We start from the raw sequence: 25,737 nt of genomic DNA on the forward strand, positions 1-25,737 counted from the left end.
CTAAAGCTTTATTTTAAAACTTTTATTGAAAAAAAAAAAATCAAATCAGGTGACTTGATTATGTAGTAGAGCTGACATCTATTCAATGTAGCCACCTTCAGCTTCAATCATCACCTCAATATGGGTCTAGAACTGGGAGCATGCCTTTTACTCAAGTGCTGGCGTGATGTCGGTGGATGCTGGCGATCTGGCTGGCTTTGGTATTGTGGGAGGTCATGTTGGTGATATTCTCAACGTATGACTAAACAAAGTAGTCCAGTGGGTTCAGGTTGAGGGAGGAAGCGGGGCAGTGAGAGAAAGGTACAGTCATAACATTCTTTCTGAGGTAAAGCCTGGGTCTCTTTGGACTTGTGGGGGTGTCGTTGAGTCTTGCTGGGTTTGCCAGCGGCTACCAGATTGCACCAGGAGATCACCACACTCCTCAGTACATCCAGGCATACTTTGGTGTCAACTTTCAAGTGGATCTCACTTGAAACCACATCAAAGACCATAACCATGCCCAAAAACTTTGTTGAGCTTTGCCTTCAAGCGTTGAACCATTCAAATTTGCATTTTGAGGGTACGGGCAATAGTCCGGTTGTCATAACTTGGATTGGCATGAGTTGTAAAGCAGTGCATTTCTGATCTCGCCCGTTGAACATTATGCCGCTTTCAGACATGACAGAAGGCTCCTATTGAGATTTGTACACAACTGCTCAACTAGTAGTCTGCTACAAAAAAAAAAGAAAACTGGTTTTCATCAAATGGGAATGGAATCATGTCGTCTTTTCTAGAGCGACAATTTTATTGTGTCCCACCCTGTATATAATTTACTTCTGGGAAACTGATTTGTGCTGATTGTTGAATTAAACTATGCTTCCGTGATGTGTGTGTGAATGAAAATGATTTTTTTTTATTTACTATTCTCGATTGAAATAAACATAGTAGGTTTAATTAAAATGCTGCGATTCGTGCTATAGATGTTAAAATTGTTTTATTTTCTATTCATTTTGTTCTGAAGCTTTGAATTTGGTTCTTTGTTGCCTTTAGATTTATTTCTTGGGGCCCTTTTTTTCATAACTGATTAATTCTTCAATCTAATTGCAACAAATGCTTTTGTTTTCCTGATTTTCGGTTCCAACGCTGATTTGTTTTCTATCATTTGTAAGGTTTCAGTTTGTATGCCACAAAAGTTTCTAAGCTGCTATTCAGTTGACTTCCTTTGTTTTATCTTCACTCTTTAACATTCTTTTTGTAGCCTTCTACTTTTATTTCTTGCAACACTGGAACTCTATTCTCTTATGAGAGAGAGAGAGAGAGAGAAAAAAGAACGAATAGGTTACTTGTTTTCCTCTTCAACTACCTTTTTGCTTTGAATCTGTATTCATGAAATAATCCTCTCAGATTAAAATTAAAAAAAAAATACACACACGCAAAAAAAACTTTACCCATTTTGTTCCATTAATCTTCTAAAAAGATTTTTTTTTCTATAAATAATAAAATTTTGCAATGTATTTTTCATTATGTAAAGTACTTAGGATTTTTTCTTTCTTAGATGTAAACATAATTTTGATGGAATCTAAAGAATTAACAAAAGTTCGTTTCATTTTTTATTACTTGATATTTTACTATTGAAATTCACATCACTTATCTACTATATAAAAGGAGGTCGTAATTTTGTGTGTGTGGACCTCTAAAAATTAGAAACTGCACAATTATAACACTTACATCTTAGGCTAAATAAAAAAGGAACTTTTCATTCTGACTGGTAACTGTTTCCAAATCAAGACGACCCGTTCAACTTTCTGATTATTTCATGTTTTATATTAAATTGAACCAGTTGTGATAAACGTAACGAGAGTTTTCAAAGAAAAATGTTAAACTTACTTTTAAAACTTTGTTTTGTTCTTCATGAGCTCATCCTCCAAATGTTCCTAAGGTGAACTTATAGAAGATTAGATTGAAAAAATATATACTTTTGCAATGCTTGGAAATGATTTTTTTTTTCACACGGTGTGACTATTGGTTCTCACCTAGCACACTGTTAAATTTGTGCTTCATTGTTGGTAAAATATATCATCCATTGATACACCAATAATTTTGGATGTGCAACAAAATGTTATTTTTTCTAAGCATTTTATTTGACATAATTAAATGTAATGAAAAATACAACAAAAATTCTTGTAATAGTTCTTGAAAGAATGCGGAAGCCATTATTACAGACATCCATATTTGTTCACATCACATGACATCGCATTAACAATGATTCATTAGGTTTAATATCTATTTCTATGAGAAGAACAATAGGCATTTTTTCTCTTTTTTTTAATTGATTTCAGGCATTAAAGTTTTCTTTCATCCCTTTGGTATTGTTCTGCCACTAAACTATTTACTCATTAACTTAATTTGTGAGAAAGTTTTAAGCAAATAACAAACCTCAGCAGTTTTCTTGTCATATGTTCTGTAATGTTTTTGGATTACGAGTTAGACATTTCTAAGGAATTTACTATGAAATTACACAATATAAAAGTTTTTTTTTATTCAATAACGTTGTGTATGTTGGCTGATATCAACAACTTGGGCATGCAGTTTGATTTTAAATAATCCTTTACACAAACTTTGTTGTGCTACATATATTTATATACTGTGTGTTGATATGTTGTCTTTTTATTTCCTTCTGTGTTTATCCTAACAAGTCGAGTTCGCAGTGGATTTGTTGGCGACAGTTCTAGTCTATTTGATAAGTCACGCCATTTGTCACCAGAGATCTGGACAGAAAAAAAAAACAATGGTTTTTTTGTTGGCTAAGGATAGACGCAGTGACAGAAATGGAAATTACTGTCCGAGCAACCTCACCCGTAACCTTTCATTATCTCTAGGCTAACAAGTGGGCCAGTAGAGGAAGATATTAATGTTTTTATTTTGATGTAGTCGTGGACACAAATATGAAAATCGCCAATAATCAAGGACAAATGTTAATAGGTTTATACTTTTGTTTGTAAAGAAAAAACTAAACAGAATCAAAATGTTTTGCTTTTAGGAAAGGCTCATTCCATTGGAGGAACATTCTATTATTTATTCAGGTTGTCATCTTGATGTGTTAAATGTTTATTTTTGTGTTTTTTTCGCACTGACAATTTATCATAGTTCCTGGCTTTCATGCAACATTTCCCCTCGTGTTGAATGGCCATTATGATAATCCAATTTTATTTTACCATGTCATTATTCCTTGGATCATTCTTACAATTATAATTCTAGTGCTTTACCACTATTAATGTGGCTTTCTAGATAGGCAGTCTTTTGTTAAGGTTAGTTTTTATAGTAGACATTGCGTTTCATGAATTCTCTGTCCTGCAAAACAATACTTATATTCTGTGTAGTGGAGCTTGAACGTCAATGAAAATTTCTTCTTTGCAGCTTATATATTATTATTGTTATCTTTATACATACTATAAAATCTCTGGAGCAGTTTTGTTCAAAATGCATGTTTTTTTAAGCTTCTCTTAGGACTAGGGAGAGTGGTGGGGGCAAGAAGCTTTAAAAAGGTGGTTTCAATATTGCTCTGGAGGCATCTTTAATTTTATTTGGATGGATTCAATACCTCTCTAAGATTACAGTATTACATTTGGTAAGTAGTATATTGTATATATTACTTGTAGTGATGGGACTATTGTTCTCATCTTGAGTGTTATTTGTACGTTTCGGTCAGATTGTCTTTTGATCATCTTCAGGTATGTTGGTTGTTGTTTGGAAAGAAAAGAGAAAAGTTACTGGCTCTGTAGATATTTTCACATTCTGTGAGTTAGTTTCTATTTTATAGTTTCGAATTTGTGAAAAAATTGACTGATAAAGGGGAGGCAATTCTAATAAAGATCAACAGGATTATCTACCTTTCGTCGCTGAAATTTTAAGAGTGTATGTTTCTATAATTAGAGGCTCTCAAATGCTTACTAAAATCTAGGCTTGGTCTACTGAGTAATTTTTTTTTTTTTTTTTAGCATATGTGTTGCCTCCTTGAGTTGCCTGATTTTCCACCTTGCATCCCTGTCAATTATTTTTTTTAGGTATATAATAATTCAAAAGTGTTGGAAATCCTTGATAGAACAGGTGTGTTTTAAACATTGTGTTGCTTGAGAGAAAAATTTCACTATATTTATGCATTGTTTGGGTGTCAGTGCTCCATGTATTAGAGAAGGTATGGGTATATGCTTTATAAAAAAGAAACTCAACACTGCGCGGGATAGATTGAAACAAATATAAGAAACTCTGTGTTACCTGGGAGCAAAAAAATGAAAGCTCAGGTTAATGACTTTAATATTTTTAAATAGATTAAAACAAGAGGGAGATGAAAGAGGGGGTGGGGGAGAAGGATGAGGAAAAAACAAGAGAAAAATGAATTGAGATTGGTAGAGAGTTGTAATATAAAGATGTCATACAGTTTTAATCTCTTCTATTTTATTTTTACACCGGATATCCCTGCATGTAGAGAGATCCAACAGTTCACCAGTGATCAATTATATTACAAAATTTCTGATAATAATTTTGCTTGGTTATTAGTGCACACTTGATGAAGTGGTGGGAGAAACGGAATTATGTAAATGAAAGGAGAAAGAGGATCTATTATGACATCATAATCTAAACCTGTGTTTCAATATGCACAAGTATTTATAAACAAAAATAAACATACAAAGTAATATTGTAAATAATTAATATAATTAATAATACTTCGTTATCCTTGTAAAATCATTTATATATATTACTATCAGGCTGCCCGGTATTGCCCGGTCATAAAATATGCATAAATATTTATATTTTAATTAATACAGAAACTGAGATGTGCATGTGAGTATTATGTTTTTCTCTAATCCGTTCATTTTTTGTAAGTAAAAAAAAAAAAAAAACTACTAGAGTTGAGATTGAAACTAAAACTTAATGACAGTGAGTCAAGTACAATAATCATTAGGCCAGTGTGACATGATCTTTAAAAGGTGTTTTTCAAACCTACTTTCTTTTAACATAATGTGAACTATTCACGTACATTCGTGAAACAGCAAACAGATAAAAATCCAATCACCCCTTCATACCAATTTTTCAAATTTGACCCCTTAACAGCCCATTTTTTTTCCTGAAAAAAAAAAAAAAAGTTTTCCACGTGTCTAAATATCCTATACACCAAATTTCAAGTTTGTACATCAAAAATTAGTTGAGTATATAAGTTGAAAAATGTTTTTACATATTCTCACTTTTATAGCTATATATATAGATTTATGAAAACCTTTAATAAATTTTGAATTTTCGTGAATATTTAATAATATAACAAATACTTTTTACTAGTGATGTAGTAACATAAAAATGCTATAACTTCTAAAATAGTTTCTTTGTGAATCATAATAGAAAAATATTTTTGATAGAATATGGAACTCCACATCTGAGCTGAACATAGTGATATTTTTTTTCTGCATTTTGAGAATTGCTTTTAATGCACCACCATTCTATCAAAAGAATAGATATTTATCTATTTTGTTATACGATGATAGACAAGTCCTTACGTTTCAATAATTAGAATCTGTTTTACAGTTGTAACTCTTTTTTTATTTCCATTCTTTGAAATCTTTACCTGAAGAAGTTCAACAAATTTGTTTTATCTTGTAAGGGATCAACACCTTCATCAATATTTAAAGGTTAAGGATGAAAAACTGGCTATTTTGTGCATTATTAATCTTGTTAGTAATTTCAAATCTAATGAGATGATTGATTAGGTTCACTTCTATTTCTTTCTGGCTCACCTCCTCAGTATTACTCATATGTCATAACTTAAGCATATGTACACACAAACTTAGTTCTATACTCGTATGATTTTTTTTTTGTATTCATATTAAAAACTCTTCTATTTATTTAAAAAGAAAATACAACTTCGTTGTATAGGAGTCGTAGGATTGCATTCATCTGCAAAAGATCTAGCTAATTTGCATTTCTTTTAAACATTCATTTTAATTAATTCCCTTTTAGTTTTTTCGGTTTTCTTATGGGATGATCATCTTTAGTTAACTATTACGTGTAATTATATTCATGCAGATATTCTACATGATGTATGATTGCGTAATATTTGCGTAAAAAGATTATAGTAAAAAAAATCTCTCTCTCTCTCTCTCTCTATATATATATATATATATATATATATATATATATATATATGCATGCATATATATATATATATTTTAAAAGAATTGCTTACCAAACTCCTTATTTTTTGGTCTACAGACATGAAACTTAATATATAGAGTATTCAAACCCATGCGAAACTTTATATCTGGGTTTTAGCCAGGGGAAATCGGTACAGAAGTGTGAAAATTTAAAAAAAAAAAAAAAAAAAAAAAAAAATGGAATTTGCCAGGTGAAAGTTGAATGACTGCATGTGTAACGTAATAGCTATTGGTTTATGTTTTAATTTTTAGCCTTGCTGCAAACATGCCTTCATATCTCAGGCATTAACGTCAAAGGAAAAAGTAAATCGTAAACTAAACATTTTGGTTTTGATTCTCTGTGGTGGCATATGAGTCATTTTCTTAAACTTTTAAAATCCTTGCTATATATTGGGTCAAATAATAAATACGAAATCTGCATTAATCAAAATATCATATTTAAGTGTATTTTATGACCGGGCAATGCCAGGTGGCCTGCTATACCTATATTGATAAAGTAAATTTTTTTTTTTACCCAACACAAATACTCGGTCATTCAGTTAGATGATATTGCAGTTTTTTGAAAATGAAGTGTTTTAATTGAATAATAATTACTATTATACAATTCTCTACACAATCGATATTATTCAAAAAGCCTCAATAATTACTATTGATTAGTGTTTGTATATATTTTTAATTTTGTGTTCTTTTTGTTTAATTGTTAAATATTATTTAATGACATATGATGTATACCATTACAAATAATCTGATTTAATTTTGTCATTCGAACGTTAAAGTATTTCTATTTTTCAATTTTTACACATTTGACAAAATGTTATGATGATTTTCTCTTACAAAAATCGACACCTCATATTTTTTTTTATTTTGTTTTTCATATCAGAAACATTTCAGCTTCCACGTTTCTGCATACTACAATCAGATTTAATTAATATCTTAAATCTGGCTCCTAAGCTTATTTTGCAGTTTCTGTTTTTTTAATTTTTAAGTACATTAGCTTTTATGGATTAACTGAAAAAGGGTCACTGGTTTACAGGTGATGTTTAGGATTTAGACCGTGTGTGTGCGCATGTCTACATATGAAATATATTTGATTTTTATCTCCAAATTTATTTAAAAAAAAAAAATCTGAATGGGCATTAGTTTACTAACATTTTTAGGTTAAAATATAAGCATATCTTCATATCATGAACTGGATTATATGGTATCATGCTAAGTTTTAACTAATGGACTTGAGAGATGGAAGTTCAATCCGCGGTCGAGTCATATGAAAAACTTTAATGCCCATTGGCTTAACACTCAGCATTATAAGGATCAAGGACAAGTGGAGTACTTTTGTGATTGGAGTGGTGTCCTTCACTATACCTTAGTGTAGCAGCTAATGAAATAGGGAGTCTTAAGATTACCTCTAACTATAATCAGCCACTTAGCTTTTTAGCATTATCTTTCCTATTCTGATCTGTGTATAATTTTGTTCTATTTACTCTAAACACTATATTTTTTTTCCGACATCATGTTTATCTTGTAGGTAACATTTTATTTTAGATTTACCAATATTATGAATTGAAAAAAGAGGACTTCTTCTTTCTTAATGACGATTGGAATAATAATCATGTTAATCTTCATGGAATTGCTCAATTACATGTTTTTACTGATTGTTAATAGTTTTAACTTGAAGAATTGGGAAATATTTTTGCTAAAGATTTTGTTACTTTATGTTCAATTTTCATTCATATTTATTTTTTCTTTTCTCTCTTTTCTAGAAATATGAATTCACAGCCACAGAAAGAACCTGATCCAGATGCAATTAAAATGTTTGTTGGACAAATACCTCGTTCAATGGATGAAAATGAACTTAGGAAAATGTTTGAGGAATTTGGTCCAGTTTTTCAACTGAATGTTTTACGAGATAAAATGACAGGACAGAGCAAAGGTGAGCAATTTTGTATTGTAACCATCACCAGGTTTTGTCTGAGTAAAAGATTGCAACAAAACCAAAGTGGGTTAGAAGATTAATTGAACAAAATAGGGGGGGGGACAAAGAAAGAACAACGCTAGACTCTCCCCTCTCCCTCATACTCTAGTGAGTTTTGTCTGAAAGCATGATGGGGATTAACGAAAAATATGAAACAAAAAAAAATCAAGTTCAAACATGTAATTAACAGTAAAATGAATATCCTAAAGTTATTTTAATTGTAATGAAAATTTCAAGTACAGTCTTAATTGAAAAGTTAAAGATGAAAGAAAATAACATTTTTCTTTTGTCTTTTTTAAAGGCAGATTTAGGATTGAAAAACTATTTTAATTATGTAAATATGATTAAAATAATTTTGATTTTCTATACACACAAGTTACAGAAGAAAGAAAGAATGTTGCAAAATGAATATTGTAAAAAAAAACAAACTACTTGTGCATCTTTGTGGTGCCCAAGTTGGAATGAAAGTTAAACTGTTAACCAGTGGATATTTCTGAAGGAAAAAAAAAATTTCCATTGAATGTTATTCAAGTTCATTTTCTCTAAGCATGACTAAAAAATCTTTTTGATTCATATATATGTTTTAACTAAATATTAAAATTGATTGAAAAATAACATTTTTCTTGACAGCTCATACCAATATTTGGCCTAACAAAATAGTTTTTTGTTTTGATTTATGTTTTTTCTTCAAAAGCATTAATCATACATAGTGGACGAAAATCATTTCTTTCTACTTTTGTAATTTTCACTTCTGCCTTTTAAATGTATAGACAGTGTATTTCTATGATTTTGGAAATATCATTAAAACAACTTTTTAGATCTTTATATTAAATTTAAATCAAATGTTGAATAAACTTGTTACACATGAAAATCAGTTTAAACAATGAAAACCTTTCGCTTATTCCTTAGTTATTGTTTTTAGATTTCGAACAGATCAAGGTTTTCATGTTTGATCTTGTTGAAACTTTCTAGAATCATGAACAAAAACATCTTCATGTTTTTGTTTTTCCAATTCATAATTATTGGCATAAAAACAGCCAAGTATAAAGCCATATAAAGGAAACAGGTTTTCATTCATATACAGCCTAAATGTTTGTCCAAGGCAACTTTGAAGTTGGATATGGTAAGATAGTCATGATGGGCAGAGATGAAAGCAATGATGATACATTTGCAGGTTCCCAAAGGAAACCACATCTTGGCACGGGAGGTAAAAAACTCCTTCAAAAGTTAGACTAAAATTCCTGTTGATGATGATATATACGAGAATTGTTCCGTCGTGGCTCAAGTGAGAACAGATTTAGTCTTGAAAGCCATTCTTTCTACGTTAGCAATGATAGTCCTGTTGTCATCAGAGTTGCCAACTACTGAAGACACATTTAGGTGAGAAATATTAGAAGATAAGGATTTATTGGTTGTTCAGATGAATTGCTAGAAAGATGGGCTGAAGGAAGTAATCTTGTTTAGTTAGCCGTGTCTAACTGTATCTGACTAAACATTGAATAAGAAAAAGGTTACCGTTTTTCATAAGCAACATTAACATTACCTCTACTAAATATGCATAATTTATTCAAGTGAAAACTGAAATATAATTAAAATTGTTTGGTAGACTGACTTCTGTCGATAAACAAATGGAATTTCATTCATCTGTTCAAGAAGGGCGCTTGTCGTGAAATGACAAGAGGGGAATAATGTATTAAGTGATCAACTCTGAAACTGGTTTGAATTATATTTTTGGCTCCAAGCTTCACTGGTGCGCATTGATGTTAAATCTACGTCTTTGCGTCCTAATTTCCATTCAGTTATATGTCTAGACGTGAGCAAATCCAAACCACAACTGAAGGTTTTGTGCTTACATATTCAAGAATCGTTCATGCTAGTGAATGAAAAGCATCTGCTGTAAGAATGAGAAATGGTTTTTCAAGATTAGAGAACTTGTCACCATTTTTATACAATGATGTATTAGTTTCATGAAGATGTTCAAAAACACAGAACACACTAAGGTCCTTCACATTATCTCCTATATAATAAAATGACTGCAGAAATTCCCCTCTGGACCAAAGTATCATAGGTTTGCAACAGCAGATGCCACACACAAATTCAGTATCTCTAGGCTATTAGGCACTATCTTATGTAACTTTCAAATGCTATTTTACACACTTCAAGTTGTTATAATAAAATGCTACAGTGCATCCTAGGAGCAACACCATTACAATCGCAACATCTTTAGAGGAAGAAGTCTCTATCTTTCCCTCTAAATATTTAGTCCTCCCACCACCACCACCACCAGTCAACACTGGAAGGAAATTTACACATTCCACATATTCTAGGCTTACACCGCCCTTAACCAACTCATAAAAATACATATATGGCATTAAGTTTCTTGTATTAGAATAAAAAAAATAAAGTCTCCCTCGGAAAAATCTGCTTCCTCTGATTGGTTGCCTGCTTATTCTCTTATTCCAGAATTAACTCATTATAAACGAACACTTCAAAATAATACATTTTGACGTTGATTAAATTCATAAACTTTACTAGTTTTATTTATTTCTTTTTATTGGTAACTGTTTTCTTTCTTTTTTTTTTTCAATTTTTTTTTTTGCTTTAGCGAAGTCATATTTTTTTTTTTTTTTTGTGTTTGAAAAGTTAGTTTGCTATTTTTTACGCTGTATCACGACATCATTTACCTACTAACAACAAATGCTAATCTGCTTCCTCCCTTGTTTTTTTTTGCCTATTACATTTAAACACCCTTTGAAAAAAGTATGTTTTTATGGTATAACCAAGCATAGTATAAACACGTCTGCCTCCCCATGTTAAGAATGGCTTCCGAGGTTCTGACAGTTTTTGCCCCACTGTTTGCTCGTGTCTCTTTTCTCACTGTTTGCACAAAAAATATATGCAGCAGTTTGATGAATAATGTTCACCTATTTTTATTTTATTCATATCTTCATACTTTTCCTCTTTGGACATTCATTATATTCTATTTGAACTTATGCATTTACTGAAGCGCAATGAATTAATCATGTGATTATTTAGAAATCCATTACATACCTGAGGAGGGGATATTGTTTTACAGCTATTGCATACTTTCACCTAATAAATTAATAACAGATGCTGTAAAAAAAAAAAAAAAACTTCTACAGGATGCAATAGTGCTAAACGAAAAACAAACATATTAATCGCTCAAAAACAGAAATTTAACACCTGGTAACCTTAAAATTATCCTAATGTTACATAAATACTGGCAACTTATTTTGAACGATTCAGCATGTTAACATACATGCATAAGTAAAACAAATTATACATAATGTCTTTGAAATCTTGATAACCACTCCAAATTTAAACATTAAATACTGGAACACTAACAATTTTGCTGTGGTGAGCTCTAACAAAAGATTTAGGAATTAATGGCATTTTAACACACACGGAATTAACATATTGCTCTTTCTTTGCTCGGGTGGAATGCTCTCAAAATGTAAACACAGCGTTCGTTTGAGAATGTAAATACACACAAAATACCAACACGCCACTACCCCCCCCCCAAAAAAAAAAAAAAAACTGCTATATTTTTTTTTTTCTTTTGTGGATACCAATGTTTAATTTGCGATTATCAAGACTTTACTAATGCTATATTATTATTTATTTTTTTCTGTTGACAAATTTAATTTTATGTTCTTGCCCGATTACCAGGGTTACAAAGCTGTTACTTATGTGGACACTTTCTTTTTAGAACTGATTAAACACTTGCAAATAAGTCAGAACACAAAATATTATGCAGGTGAGTGGCAACCAGTACTAGCAGGTTATCACTCCAACACTAATCGCCAGTAACCAACACTACTGACAATCACAAACATTGGCTTCCACTAGCTGCCACTGGGAAAAAATGCTGAACAGTAGAAGCCAGATTATTGCATTTGGACCACAGTTGCTAGTGTCCGCTAATTTCCAGGTATGGCAGTGGTCACCTACAACAACCATAGTTTAATTTGTTTTCGATGAGGGGTCTTTCAATGATTCTGTTCTGGATCTGTCATGCTTCCACTGGGCAATGCCAATTAATGGGTCCTGCTAGTTATTGAGTGGTTGAGGTGGAAAACGAATGGTCAGGCATATGGGCAATAATTGAAGAATTAATGTGAAGAGCTTTTCTTGAAAGGATATCAGTAAATTATGATTTCATCATTCTTGCATCTGGTTACAATAATTAAATGATGATACTCTCTCTACTACACACATTTTTCCTCATTGTTTAATGCCTTGGTTGATATAGTTTTATGAGAACTTCATTTTGTTTGTTTATTTATTCACTAGCAGAGCTACCCAGTATTGCCTAGGGGCATGGATTAAAATAAAAAATGAAAAGAAAGTATTACATCTTTCTTTTAATTTTTCTTCTCTTTACCTATCCCTCAGAATACTTCCGTCATTTCTTAACCGCTCTCACCATTTTATTAGCATCCCACACACATCCCCTCGTATGGTTTTTGATGTTCCCTAAGATTATATATATATATAACAATATTGTTAACCATAACCTAGTTAAAGTCACATTAAATCTGATGTAAAGTTTATAAGTGTATCTTGTACAGTTTCTGACTTTTAGCTGCACACACACACACACACACACACACACACACACACACACACACAGTTATGACTTCACATGACAAATAAAGTTTTATATTTCTTATGAGAAGTCATTATTTTTTTCTGTAATCTATTGCCGAGTTTTTCAATGAGTTTCTGGCATTTAGTTTATATGAAGATCTTTATTTCTTTTACTTATACTGATAAAATATGCTTAATCACTGTCATTTATCTCTTGACAGCCAGTTTTCTTAGGAGAATTAGTCGGTTTTCTCATTTCTCTTGAAAACTTGATATGAGCTTAGAAATATAAACTTGACACCAATTGCTTACAGAATGTCCCAGTTGGTCTACAATATGTCATGTTGTGGGACAACTCTTGACTGTATTTATCAAGAGTAAAGTCAATCATTTGTAATTGTTTGCCGCCAAAGATGAAATTCAAGCAAGCATACTGCAAGGCGCAATGGATAACAAATGATTTAATAATCATTTATATGAAATCACTTGAAACTTTAAAATATTCATGTAAGAAAATGGAAACATTTCTTTTTTTGGAATTGGTTAAAATTTTATAAAATAAGCAAAAATCTCAGTTTGTATGCCAAGGCTTCTCTTTTGGATTATTATCTGATAAGCATTAAAAAATATTTAAGATATGCGATACTCAAAAGAAGATTCTAATGTAGAGCACAATGATATTGCTTTACCAACAAATTCAATCATAGTTATAAAAATAAGCAAAACTATTGTAATAGTATGAAAATCTCTACAATTATATCACGAGTTGGAAGTCTTGGCATTTAACTTCATAATATCACCGTTATAGAGCGTGAGGTTAACTTCAAATCTTGCTGGCGATTTTGTATTATTTGGATTACTATTCTCATCGGGCTTATTATATTCAGAACGTTTTAGTGGAACTTAGTGACCTGTACAGAATTTTGAATTCAATCCTATATTTAATCCATGCTAGACCATTCTCATTCTATCGGTAGAATTGTTAGTTACTCGAGGCTTCTTCTCTCTTTTGTTTTTTTATTTATTTTTTTAATTACATTTTCACCCTTAACAAGACACAGTGTCACTTTGATGTAGGGGGCTACTATAGGGACACATGCTACAGGGGTACTAGGTGGGGAGTTGGGCAGCAAGATGTTGAGTCACGTTACACTTGAACTTCTGCATGTCAGTACAGTTGGGGAAGCAGGAACCTGGCAGGGAGTTCCAAAGTCTAGCGGTTCTGAGGGGGAACTACTGGGGTAGAAGGCTCTCTTACATTTAGGAATCTCAACTGTGAAGGGGTGGGATTTTACTGCTTGTCGGGTTTGTCGGGGGGTATTTACGTAGAGGGGGTACAAGTGCTTGCAGCTCGTCAGAACATTCACTGTTAAAGTACTTGTAGAACAGGCAGAGGGATGCTACATTGCGTCGATGGGGCAGAGGCTGGAGCTTGGATGATAGTTCAGAACCTATTAGGTTGGCGACTCTCTTTTGAACCTTGTCTAGGAGTGAGAGACTAGTAGCAGATGCACCGGCCCAAATATGACAACAATACTCCATACATGGGCGAATGGTGGCCTTATAGAAGAACAGGATACTTTCAGGCGTCAGTAGCTTTCTAGCATGGTAGAGAGAACCTATCTTTTTCGCAGCGGTCCTGGTAATGCTCTCAATGTAATTGTTCCAACTCATGTTTCCTGTGAACGTTAGGCTGAGGAGTTTATGTATAACATTAGATATGTGTTTAAAATTTACTCTTGCATAATTTGACCCGAATTCTTGTGAATTCCTGTCAAGCATGGATTGGGCGAGATCGGCAATCATCGGTGTCAGCTGAGCGTTGTTCAAATGTTGAAACGCTAACTCGACTTTTTATTTTATTTTTTTCTGTTATGTTTTTAGTAATTTTTATGGTGATATTAAGGAGGCATAGGTAACTTTTTATTTTCTGATTATTTATTTAATTTTTAATTGAATTTTTGGGAGTTTGATTAGTCAATGAAAAAGTGCTATCTAAATGGAAGCAGATGACATTCGAATCGGAAGAAAGCGACTAAACCAATAATAAAAAAAAGCTGACAAATATATTTTCAAACTCGCCAAACAGAAAAATGACAGGCAAGAAAATAAATCTATACATGTTAGAAAAAGAAATGAAAACATTGTCAGAAGACATTGCTGTCTCCCAAAAATGAGGTGCAACAATTGTAAACACAAATGTTTACTTAAAAGATCGTGTGTAAAGGATGGTTTCTCCTGGAGATGTTCAAATGGGCAGTGCCACCAAAAGAACTTTACTGAATAACAAGTCTTGAAAAAAAAGAAATAGAAAAAAAAATATGGTTACAAAAAAGAAAAGAAAAAAAACCCCAAAAAACTTGTACTTTCACCTAATAATTGTACGGTTAAAAAATCTTTTCTTGGAAAGAAAAAAGAAAAAAAAAACTTTCTGTTGATAAATATTTTGCAAAAAATTAAATACTAAAATGAAATAAACATATTTTCATTTTTCAAAGTAATTTTTTTTGTTATTTTTGATAATTTGCATTTGTATTTTTTCCGTTTTTTTTTTTTTTCATTAGTCTACGTCCATTACGACGTTCGGCTGACACCGATAATTGCTGATCTCACCCAATCCATACTTGACGGGAGTTTGGGTCAAATTATGCAAGAGTACCAACATTTCCAGTCTATTACTTATAAACCGAATTTCTTTATACTATAGTAAAAATCTGTAGAATCCATTGTTTTTTTTGTTTTTTTTTAATTTTTGTTTTGAAAACATAACTAAACAATGAAATGGTAATTGTTAATGCATGATCTATTATGATAAATTTCTTCGACAAACAAGAAAGCTTATAGAAATTGTTTATATGTTAACTAAATGGATATGTATCACTAGTTTCAATATTTGCATTACTGTATAATTTATGAATCTAGCTAGTATGAGCAGTCTAACATATGTATAACATTTCATAATGGGTACTTGGATTTTATGAACAGTGATTATAACTAGTCTGCTAAGCTAGAACACCAGAGAGAACCCATGATGAAGGAAAGAAAAGCGCAGAAAACTAGTGTTTTCTTTCTAAAATGAAAGTAAAAATTAAAAAAAACTCTGGTCGGTACAAACACAATTCTTGTACAAGTTGGTTGATGATGAGGTCTTCTAACTGATTTCTTGCGATATGATGAATTCCATAGAAGAGTGTGTCGCTCATAAGCTCTGGCTCTTTCAGAACTGAGCAGCAAAACAAGACTTCTCTCTTACCAAAATGGGAGGAGTGTGTCTGCCTAGGTATTTCTTTGTTAGGTGTTTCTTCGACCTGATAGCCTATGCAGCTCTTAAGCAAATAAAAAAAAAAACAAAAAAAACTTCCAAATGATATGAAGTTGATCAAGAATACTCTAGGTTTTTTTTTTTATGGATTTCGATATCTCTTTTCACGGAGATGTTGCTGCTGAGGTTTGTACATTCCATAAGAGTTGTTGATGCACTTTTATCAGCTTAATTTCTCCTTCTTGGTTGTGGCTGAAATTTTGTTTTAATGATATTGGACTGGAATCCTCGAAAACACTTTGATTAATGGTATTGGTTGATGGTTAGTTATTGAAAGCATGTGAGTATCGCAAATCAAATTTGTTTAATGTGGAAAATAGGATAATAAAATGAAGTTCCTTTTTATATATTTAAACTTGTGTTATCCTATTTATATTTTTTGGGAGAAGGTTATCATCATATTCAATTTAACATGTGTTTTAAATGTAGAACCTATCATTTTTTATTTATCTTTTCTTTCAAGTTCAGTTTTATTACTTCCATGTTTTCCTTGACCTTCTGTCAACTGAATCTGCTGCCATAACCGTTCTACATCTACTGACTCAAGAACTCTCATCCATTTTTTTTCAATTTGATCATACTATCAAAGCCTGCTTTGCTAAACACATCTTCATATACTGTCCAGATTTAATATTCCTATGAGGCCATCAACCTTTTTATATGATTCACATACAATTCTCGTATTCTCATACTGTTTCTTTCTATTCAATGTATGTTCTCAAACCTCACTGATCAGATTTCCTTTTCATACATCATCACATTGCATAGAAATGTCTGATAGACTCTTTGTTGGTCACCAATGGCAACAGGTTGCTGATGAGTAATGATGGAAGTTTCCTGAACTTATTCTATCCATTTCGAGCACCTTCATGTGCTCAATCCTGTACTTCAGTGTACATCACCATGGTAACAAAACTTCTTGACACGTTCAATACTTAAACTAGCCAAATATATTTTCTCCTCATCTGAGTTTTCATCTTTATTATCTTTCACTTCTTGTATACAAACCGGTTATCTTCTAACCAATAATTCCACTGCACTTCTTATATATCTAATGCTCACAAGTAGCAGAAAAGATTGCACTCAACTCTCTATGAATGGAGGAGGAGCTTTTTCACATTAAAACCCGACTGATCATCACTTTGGTAACATTCACTCTTAGATCTTTGCTTTTCATATCATTCCTGTGTTTAACTTGACAAGTAGGTTTCCAATTGCAATTTATACTATAGTAAAATAGTGAATCAGGATTACAGCATTAAATATGCTGTTAATTGTAAAAGAACTTTTAGCATTTCTGTACATTACTTGAACAACCGTCACTAATAATGATCCTTTGGTGGTTAGTGATAGCAGAAGTTTCTCAAAATTACTGTTGCAATCATGTTAGCACCAGCTCAACTCTGTGCTCCAATGGTACCACTAAGATAACAAAACTTCTCAACAACCTCAATAGCTTTGCCATCTTCACATCTGATGCATTGTCTTGCATTAATTATCTTCTCTCTTTCACTTTTTAACAAACTCACCAGGGGCATGTTACTCTTCTTTGACTACAACCACTGATCATGACATTAGTCTTGGTAACATTCATTCTCAAATGTTTACTTTCCATCGCATTCCTCCAAATCTGTAACTTAACAAGATGGTCTTCCATTGTGTCACATGCAAGTATTAAATCCTCAGCATCTAACGTCTCTTCCAGACAACCTATACCAAACTCCCTGGACAATTATTCTAAGGCACAAAAAAATGCAACAAACTCTGTACAGAACCCTGATGTACTCCTACTGTCACATAAAATATGTTAATTGTAATACGACTTTCAGCATTTCTGTATATTGCTTGAATCATCTTCACCAACCATTTATTTGACTCTAGTTTACGTGAAGCCCACCAGATATCTATTTGTGCAAATCAAGGTACTTTTCTTGTTTTTGTCTAAGGATAACTAGAGCATGAGTATTACTTTGTTGAGATATAAAACATAAAATGCATTCATGTTTGTCTGACTTAGTGTTTGCTCAATTATTCTCTCAATTTCAGGACCTTAACTGTCAGCCTAATTATCTCTAATGCTTCTCCTTTAGCCTGATAACAAATGACAATCGTACTAAGTTCAAAGTTTTTTGGGATAACCTCTTTATAATAGTTTTTTTTTTTTTTCCCCTAAAAATTTGGATTTGGACAAAATGTAACTCTTTCTCTTTTGTCAATACTGTTTCACATCTCCATGGGCAATGGCCAAATTCTTAGAAAATCGCCTCCAATCTGTAGTGAAATGAAACTCGCCTCCAATCTGTAGTGAAATGAAACCAATAATGGATATTTTTAATTATGCTCTGAAGACAAAGCTGCTTTTCCTTTTGACAATTATAAGAAACCTTTCCACCCACCCGTTCGCATGATAACAGCCTTATCTGAGAGTCTTACATTCACAACTAACATTAATTGCAACAAATACATAGAAGACATTGCCAAGTCTGCTACTAAGAAAGTGGCTCTTTCAGTAGTGCTAGAAAACTTCTCTCACTTTCCAGTATCTCCTGTATCTCTACAACTTTATCATTCGCTCGTGCATGAAGTATTGTCACATCTGCTACACAAACCACTAATCTCTTCCTTTTTAGACTCCAAAAAACAATGTCAGATCTTATAGCCCCCTTACTGTTTACTAATTCCCAGTCCCTATCCTATCACCACAACGTGGCATCACTGTGCTTGTTTTACAAGTATTTCAATGGAATGTGTTCCAACAAACTTGATGCATGTATCCCCCCTCAAAGTAAATAACCCTAACAAGCCTGAAAATCAGCAAAATTCTGCACATTTACTGCAGAGGGCACCCGAGATAGGAAACCCTTATACTCTAATAGCTTCTTTCTTCTCACTGCTTGCCTTTAAAATTTCCCTCTTTGTTTCTCTCATCTGTACTTACATGCAGAAATTTGAATGTAATGTAAACCAACATCTGCACAACTCTCTACTTAGGTTATCCATATAAACCTTCTCATGTATTAGGAGCAATATGACTTGTTTGGGGTGAACATAAATCTGGTAGCTGTTGAAATGCACCTTAAATGAACAGTCAAAATTAGACATTAAGCTGGCTTGATCTAATAATTATTGATTTCATTAGGATTAATTTGCGTTACAAGATTTCGTTACAATTGCAAGGATTTTGAATTATACAAAGCCTACAATTGTAGTTATACTTTGAAAATTTACTTCTGAACCAATATCATACAAGATTTGATTAAGTAACAAAAATAAATTGCTTATGGTGGCCAATTTATTAAAAAGGTTTTATATATAAATTAAAGTTTTGAGGATAAATATAGTTAGAGAAATTCATTTGATTTAAAAAGAAACAAAAAACAATTCAAGGATTTTTGTAGCTAGATCAGATTGAAACCCTTAAAGGCATGCCAGATAATTGATGAGTGTCTGAATCATTGAATAAAGTTTTATTAACACACGCATGAAATAATTCTTTATTAACACACACACACACACTGAGCATAGATATAGTACAGACAATGAAATCAATAAGTTAAGGAGGACACCAATGCTTTATATTCACGGTTACATTCGTGAAGTGCATTATTCAACTCTTTTACAAATTCATGTTGTATGACCTTTTGCTTTTCAATAGGGACACAGCAAACGTTCACTTATTTTTAATACCATGGGGTCACTTTTTTCCCAAAGTCTGTTAATGGCTTATCAAACTGTCTAGTTGTCCTTACATAGTTGATGTGATATTGTCTCAAATACTTGTCGGTTGCCTCAAAGCTACACCCTGTAAAATTTAGCATATCACAGTTGCCATTCTCTTCAATAATTTTGGGATTGTGAATTTGTGCAATATCAGTACTTGTATTATTCTCTATAGAATTGATTTGACTAATAATCACAACAAAATTCTTTATAGTTTGCAACTTTTGCCTTACAAGAGTTGATAATTGTAAGAACGATTTCCATATTAAGAATAATGCAGTTAATTTTTTTGCTTCAAATATTGTTAGGTTCATGTGTCAACAAAGTCTTATTGCTGGTACTATCCCAGGCATTTGCAATATTGTCAGTTGCAGATGTACCCCATGATCTGATGGATACAGTTTCTCTAAAATGATCAATGTTTCTGTGTTTTGGCTCATCTCAAAACTTCAGCACTCCGGAAACCCAGTCTAATACATCTACTTTTGATTTACACCATAATCTTGCATGAGAACATATTTTGAAGATCTAATAAAAAAAAAAAAATGTCTTAATAAATTATGTAGCAGATGTAAGTTGTCAGTATTTACTCTTGTAATTGTATTCTGGATAACACGTTTACAAACATCATGATTACCAATTTTATGATTTTCTGCATAATCGATCTCTGTTTTGCAAATTGCAGGCATCCATTTCCAAGAACCATTAATTTTGAAAAGAGATGCAGTTGGCTTTGTTGCATTCTTTATGTACATAAAAAACACCCTCTTCCCTCCAAAATGAGTGACAAGACTCAACAACTTACTGACATGTTGCATTCACTTTTATGTTCATTGATTTGCTAACTGGCTGTTCTTTCTTGTTGGATGTATGTTACAATTTTACAATCTTTTCTGGATTCTTTTCTCCTTCAAAAGCATAATAGCACAGTAACATAAGGATGTGTGAAAGATTTTCCCAAATCATTTTTTTAAAGGCTTTCTACACAAAATGTTTACATTATTGGTTTTAGTAGATCCTTTTACTTGATTATTGAACTCTCTCCATTCATGATCTTATTCAGTTTTACAAGCTGGTATATCTTGCACTCCACCAATATTATCATCTAATGTTGAATAAATTTTCTTTAACTCGTGATAATTTGGAAGCTTAAAATGTTGTGAGTTTCAGACATTTCACATGTTTTAACATAATTGTGATTCCTCAAACCTCTCTACTCTTTATTTGAATTTATCTGTTTTTCATATAAAAGAAGTACATCTTCACCAACATCTTTTAGAAAATGGATATCCGTCTAGATATGCATGAGCATTGATAAAGATGCTTAAAAAAATTGTCCAAATCAACATGAAAGCATAAATGTGAAGATGATGTTGATCTCATCTTAAAACTCAGCTTGACCAATTTTTTCTTGTCAGCTACTGGTTCTAGTTGACATGCTGGAAGCTTGGTAGTTTCCTTTGCTTTGGTGTTTCTGGCCTCAACTGAGATGTCAATGTTACTGACAATCTCTTTGTTAAAAGGTTACCTTAGTCACCATGTTTGAACTGACAAAGCATCTTTTTTCTTCTTGATGCTATTTATACTTCATAAAAACAAGTTTTATATTTGTTAAGTTTATCATTGGATCATATTTGAGTAGACATTTTCTACAACTAAATTAAAATTTAGTTCTGGATTCAAATGGGTCTTCTTATCTTAATCAATATTGGTTAAACGATTTAGTTATGTAAAAACAATATTGGTTAAACGATTTAGTTATGTAAAAACAATATTGGTTAAACGATTTAGTTATGTAAAAACAATATTGGTTAAACTAGACTAAGACAAGACTAAGAATATTTTACAACTTTTATAATCTTATTACTGTCCAACACAAACATATAAAGGAATTACAATATATTTTGCCAGTTTATACTCGATCGACCCTTATACAAATTATTTTTCTGGGTTCTCTTACCTATCCAACATATCTAGAATGGACGTTAATCTGATTATGATGATATATGGTAATCCAAACAGTGAACTAGCAGTTCTAATATTGAACATTTTTCAAAAGCAAAAATCTAGCCAAAGCAACCATGAAATGGAAGTTACATGTTCAAGATTATCAGACATGAACAAAGTCTCTAAAGTGGATTCAGCATACTTAAAAGCATTTGGATAAAGGTTTTGTTCATGAAATTTGATGAAAAATTAAAACAAATTGTCCATATTTGAGACATTCCGTTCTTACCAGAAATGAGTGATAGCTTTTCATTGCCATAAAATTTAGTATCATTCTCTGAAAGACTGTATTTTTTCCAACCAGAAATTTTCAGAAATGTAGCCAACTCTTTAGTTCAAATTGAGAATTATAAAAGAAATTAATCTGTGTTTTTTTTTGTTTTTTTTTTATTGCAATCAATCCTTGGATCAAGATATGCATACCAACATTTCAGCCTAGTTTTGAGATGACAAGTATTCTTCTGGCCTAATTCTCTAATTACAAAAAATGCCCCCCCCCCCAAAAAAAAGTATCCCAATGACACCAATCCACACACCTTTTTCCAATCTTGTCCTTTTGTAGACCTGTAAATACCTTAAAATAGAAATAGATTTTTTTTGTTTTTGTTTTGCTTTTTTTAAACAAAATCACAAGTCAAAGTTCAACTCTAACAAATTTTTGCAAAGAATCAAAACAAAACCTGTTAACATCTACGATTCAGGAAAAAGGTTACTCACACCAGAGAGAATCTTTACAAAGCCACAATTTGCTCATGCATAAAGTACTGTTGACATATCTGAAGCATATGCCACTATTCTTTTACTCTTACACAAGTTTAAAAAAAAAAGTCTCAAATCTAATAAGTCCCGCACTATTGGCCAAACTCCAGCACTAGTCTCATCGCTACAATGTAACACACTTGTGTGTTTTACAAATACTTATTTGGAATGTGCTCTGATGAACTTACAGCACTTGTGCCTCCACGATATACTCCTGAAAAGCAGCAAAATCCCACCCTTATATTGTTGAAGTTCTAGATACGAAAAATTAAAAAATTTAATAGTTTCTTGCTTTGGATTGTTCGACTTTAGAATTTCCTTCTTGTTTTCTTATTCCTTAACTGTACTAACATGCAGAAGGTTAAATGTAATGTGAACAGACATCTTTCTGCTGAACTCTCTTTAATCCCCTACTAGACACAATCCCAAATAGTAGCCCTTTACATCCAAGTGACAATATGCCTTATTTGGATAAAAAAACAAAAAAGGTCATATTTTGCCTTTTGCATTATTTTTTAGATAAGTTTCACAATGACTTTTTCATAAATGTTTTGTATGTTTCTTTGATATGTTGCTAGTTATCTTCCTACTTCTCTAACTGTATTCTACTTTTGTTGGGTTCTGTTGATATTCCTTCCAACGAAGCTGTCATCTAATCGTACTTGAGTATCCTTTAAGGTTGACCAATTGTGTAGTGATGCATGTCATAGCTTTGTTTACATTCTAAAATCTAAATCCTAAAGGCATTCTCGCCTGATTTGTTAGATGGCAGCTCTTTAAAGCAGCTCTTGTTTCTTGATCCACACTTCTTCCAAAAACATCTCATTCTAAAATGTCATGCAACCGGTGATTAGTGATGATGAGGAATTTGCTGAGTATCCTGTGCAAACATTCCAAAAAATAAAATTCAGGAAGCTTTAAGATTAACATAGAAAGATATATCTTCTTCTTCAAAGGAATTTGTCAGTAAATGCTTCTCTAAAATTTGTCTCATAACAACTGTGCATTGTTGATCCAGCAGTTCAAATTCAGAGCTATTTGCTTGATATATCGAAAGTCATGAAGTTAAAAAAAAAAGAAAAAAACTGCTGCGCCTTTTCAGGCTTTTGTCCTTTAAATTTCTGTTTGAAATTTATTCTATTTTACCAGTTTCCTGATGTTGGTATAAATGTTTTACATGCTTTTTTTTTTTTTATTCTGCTTGTTCCTTCCATAATTCTTTGAAAAAAAGTCAAATACAATTTTTGAGGGCCAAACTTCAAAACAGGTCAAATTTACGAAATTTGGTTTTAAAAAGATAATCTAGCAATTCTTTTTTTGATATCGCTTCAATTTTGAATATCATAACAATAATAATATAATCATTGTGATGGTGTGAGGAAAAAAAAAAAAAAACTTTTGACATGCAATGCTTCTTCTCCAAAGAAAGAAGTCATTGAAAGAGAACATTCAAAAGAAAAAGAGGAATAAAAATAACATTGTTTGCCAAGAAGTGCTGGACTAAAGAAGTAAATTAAAGATTGTCTTTTACAATGTGATTTTATTATTTCTATTAAACTATGTAGCACAAAATTAGTTTCTGAGAAGTTATTATTACTTATCAATTTATCTTATTGAGCTTCATTTCTGCATTTGGAAACTGATTTCTGTTTGAGTTGACCTGAAATAGCATTTTTGTTTCATCTTATCACCTCATCTATAAACATTAAATCAGTCTACACTAATTTGTGTTTCTGTGACTAGCTCACATCATTAAGTGCTGATGCCATCAACAGTAACTAAATTCTTTTCTGTCAAATCAACCAACCCTGAATGATGTGCAGTTGGCTTATTTGTTTGTTGCTGGGAACTTCTTTGGATGAGGCAGCAAAGTAGCCTGTTCTAAGAGTTGATTTTCAAGTCTTGGCAGACGTTTTTCTCCTCAGAGAAAACCCACAGCATATTTGGCTCCGGTAGGTGTTTCAAATTGTTGAGCAGCTTTTTTGCTTCTCCTCATGCACTATTAGCCTAATGAGCTTGTTATCTATACCTTTCTTCCTTGCAGTGGCACACATCTACTTGTTAGCTTCATTGTTGATGCTCTCTTTATTTCAGTGACTAACTCCAGCATTCTGATTGGCTATCAGTTTGTTGATCATGTATTTTCTCTCTGATGTTGCCTCGTAATTGAATCCCAGATCTATCCATTATTTTCTGACCGTTTTTTTTTTTCTATTCTGATGGCAGGGAAGTTTGAAATCACATGTTCTTTTGACATGGATTCCAAGATATCTGTCTCTTCTACAAACATGCAAGTTCAAAATTTTCCATAAATTATTTTGCCACCCACATTCCCGGAAAATATACTCAATATTTATATAAAGATAAAACTGATAAAAATAAGTATAAACTTAACAATTGAAAATTGCGAATAAAATATCTGTGATATTATATATATATATATATATATATATATATATATATATATATATATATATATATATACTAGCAGGACCTGTTAATCGGCGTTGTCTGGTGGAAGCCTGACACCTCTCCCATAAAAAATTTAACTACGGTTGTTGTTGATGGTTACTGCTGTTCCTGGACAATTGCAGACACCAACCTCCCCATGTTAAGATCAGCTTTTGGAATAGACACCCCTCCAACCTCCCCATGTTAAGAACGGCTTTTGGAGTAGGTACCACATTTTTTAGTGTGGGGGGGGGGGGATATTCCCCCAAAATTTAACAGTGATATTTGTTGTCAGCATACCCACTCACAAATGCTATATTTAAAATAAAAAAAAAATTGAGATGGTAGTGTCAGTAGGAGATAAGTGGATTTATTTATCACATGTGCGTACAAAGTTGGTGGCCAGTGAATTACAGTGCATAATCTAGTTTTTTTTTTTTTTATCTTAAAAACTATTTGTCTCTGCAAAATATTGAGATTTTCTTAATCAGCATAGTTGGAAACCTATAAAAGATGTCATTTTAAAGAAAATTGTGGAGGTGGAGCTGATGTAAAAATATCCCCCCCCTCCTCAAATAGCATAGTCGGAAGGTGGAGCTAATGTAACCCTCCCCCCCACATGCACACAAAAAAAGCAGTTGACGTGTTTCTAGTGTTGATAATCATTCCAGACAGAAAGCAAAATTGGTAAACACAAGTATATAACAAAATGT

The 25,737-nt window shown here is 32.1% G+C and overlaps 1 protein-coding gene across 50 annotated transcripts in view; it reads left to right on the plus strand.

Annotated features, from left to right (window-relative positions):
* The window catches only part of LOC145286304 (CUGBP Elav-like family member 1), a 425,113-nt gene that overhangs the window by 252,109 nt on the left and 147,267 nt on the right, over positions 1 to 25,737 (plus strand). For all 50 annotated transcript variants that reach the window (XM_080135208.1, XM_080135214.1, XM_080135207.1 and 47 more), the window contains one exon: positions 7,943 to 8,112. In XM_080135208.1, the coding sequence (XP_079991334.1) occupies positions 7,943 to 8,112 (170 nt within the window). The remainder of the gene's footprint in view (positions 1 to 7,942; positions 8,113 to 25,737) is intronic.

Source organism: Euprymna scolopes, chromosome 10 (genome assembly GCF_053919585.1).
Source record: "Euprymna scolopes isolate OS-2025 chromosome 10, ASM5391958v1, whole genome shotgun sequence".
NCBI lineage: Eukaryota > Metazoa > Mollusca > Cephalopoda > Sepiida > Sepiolidae > Euprymna > Euprymna scolopes.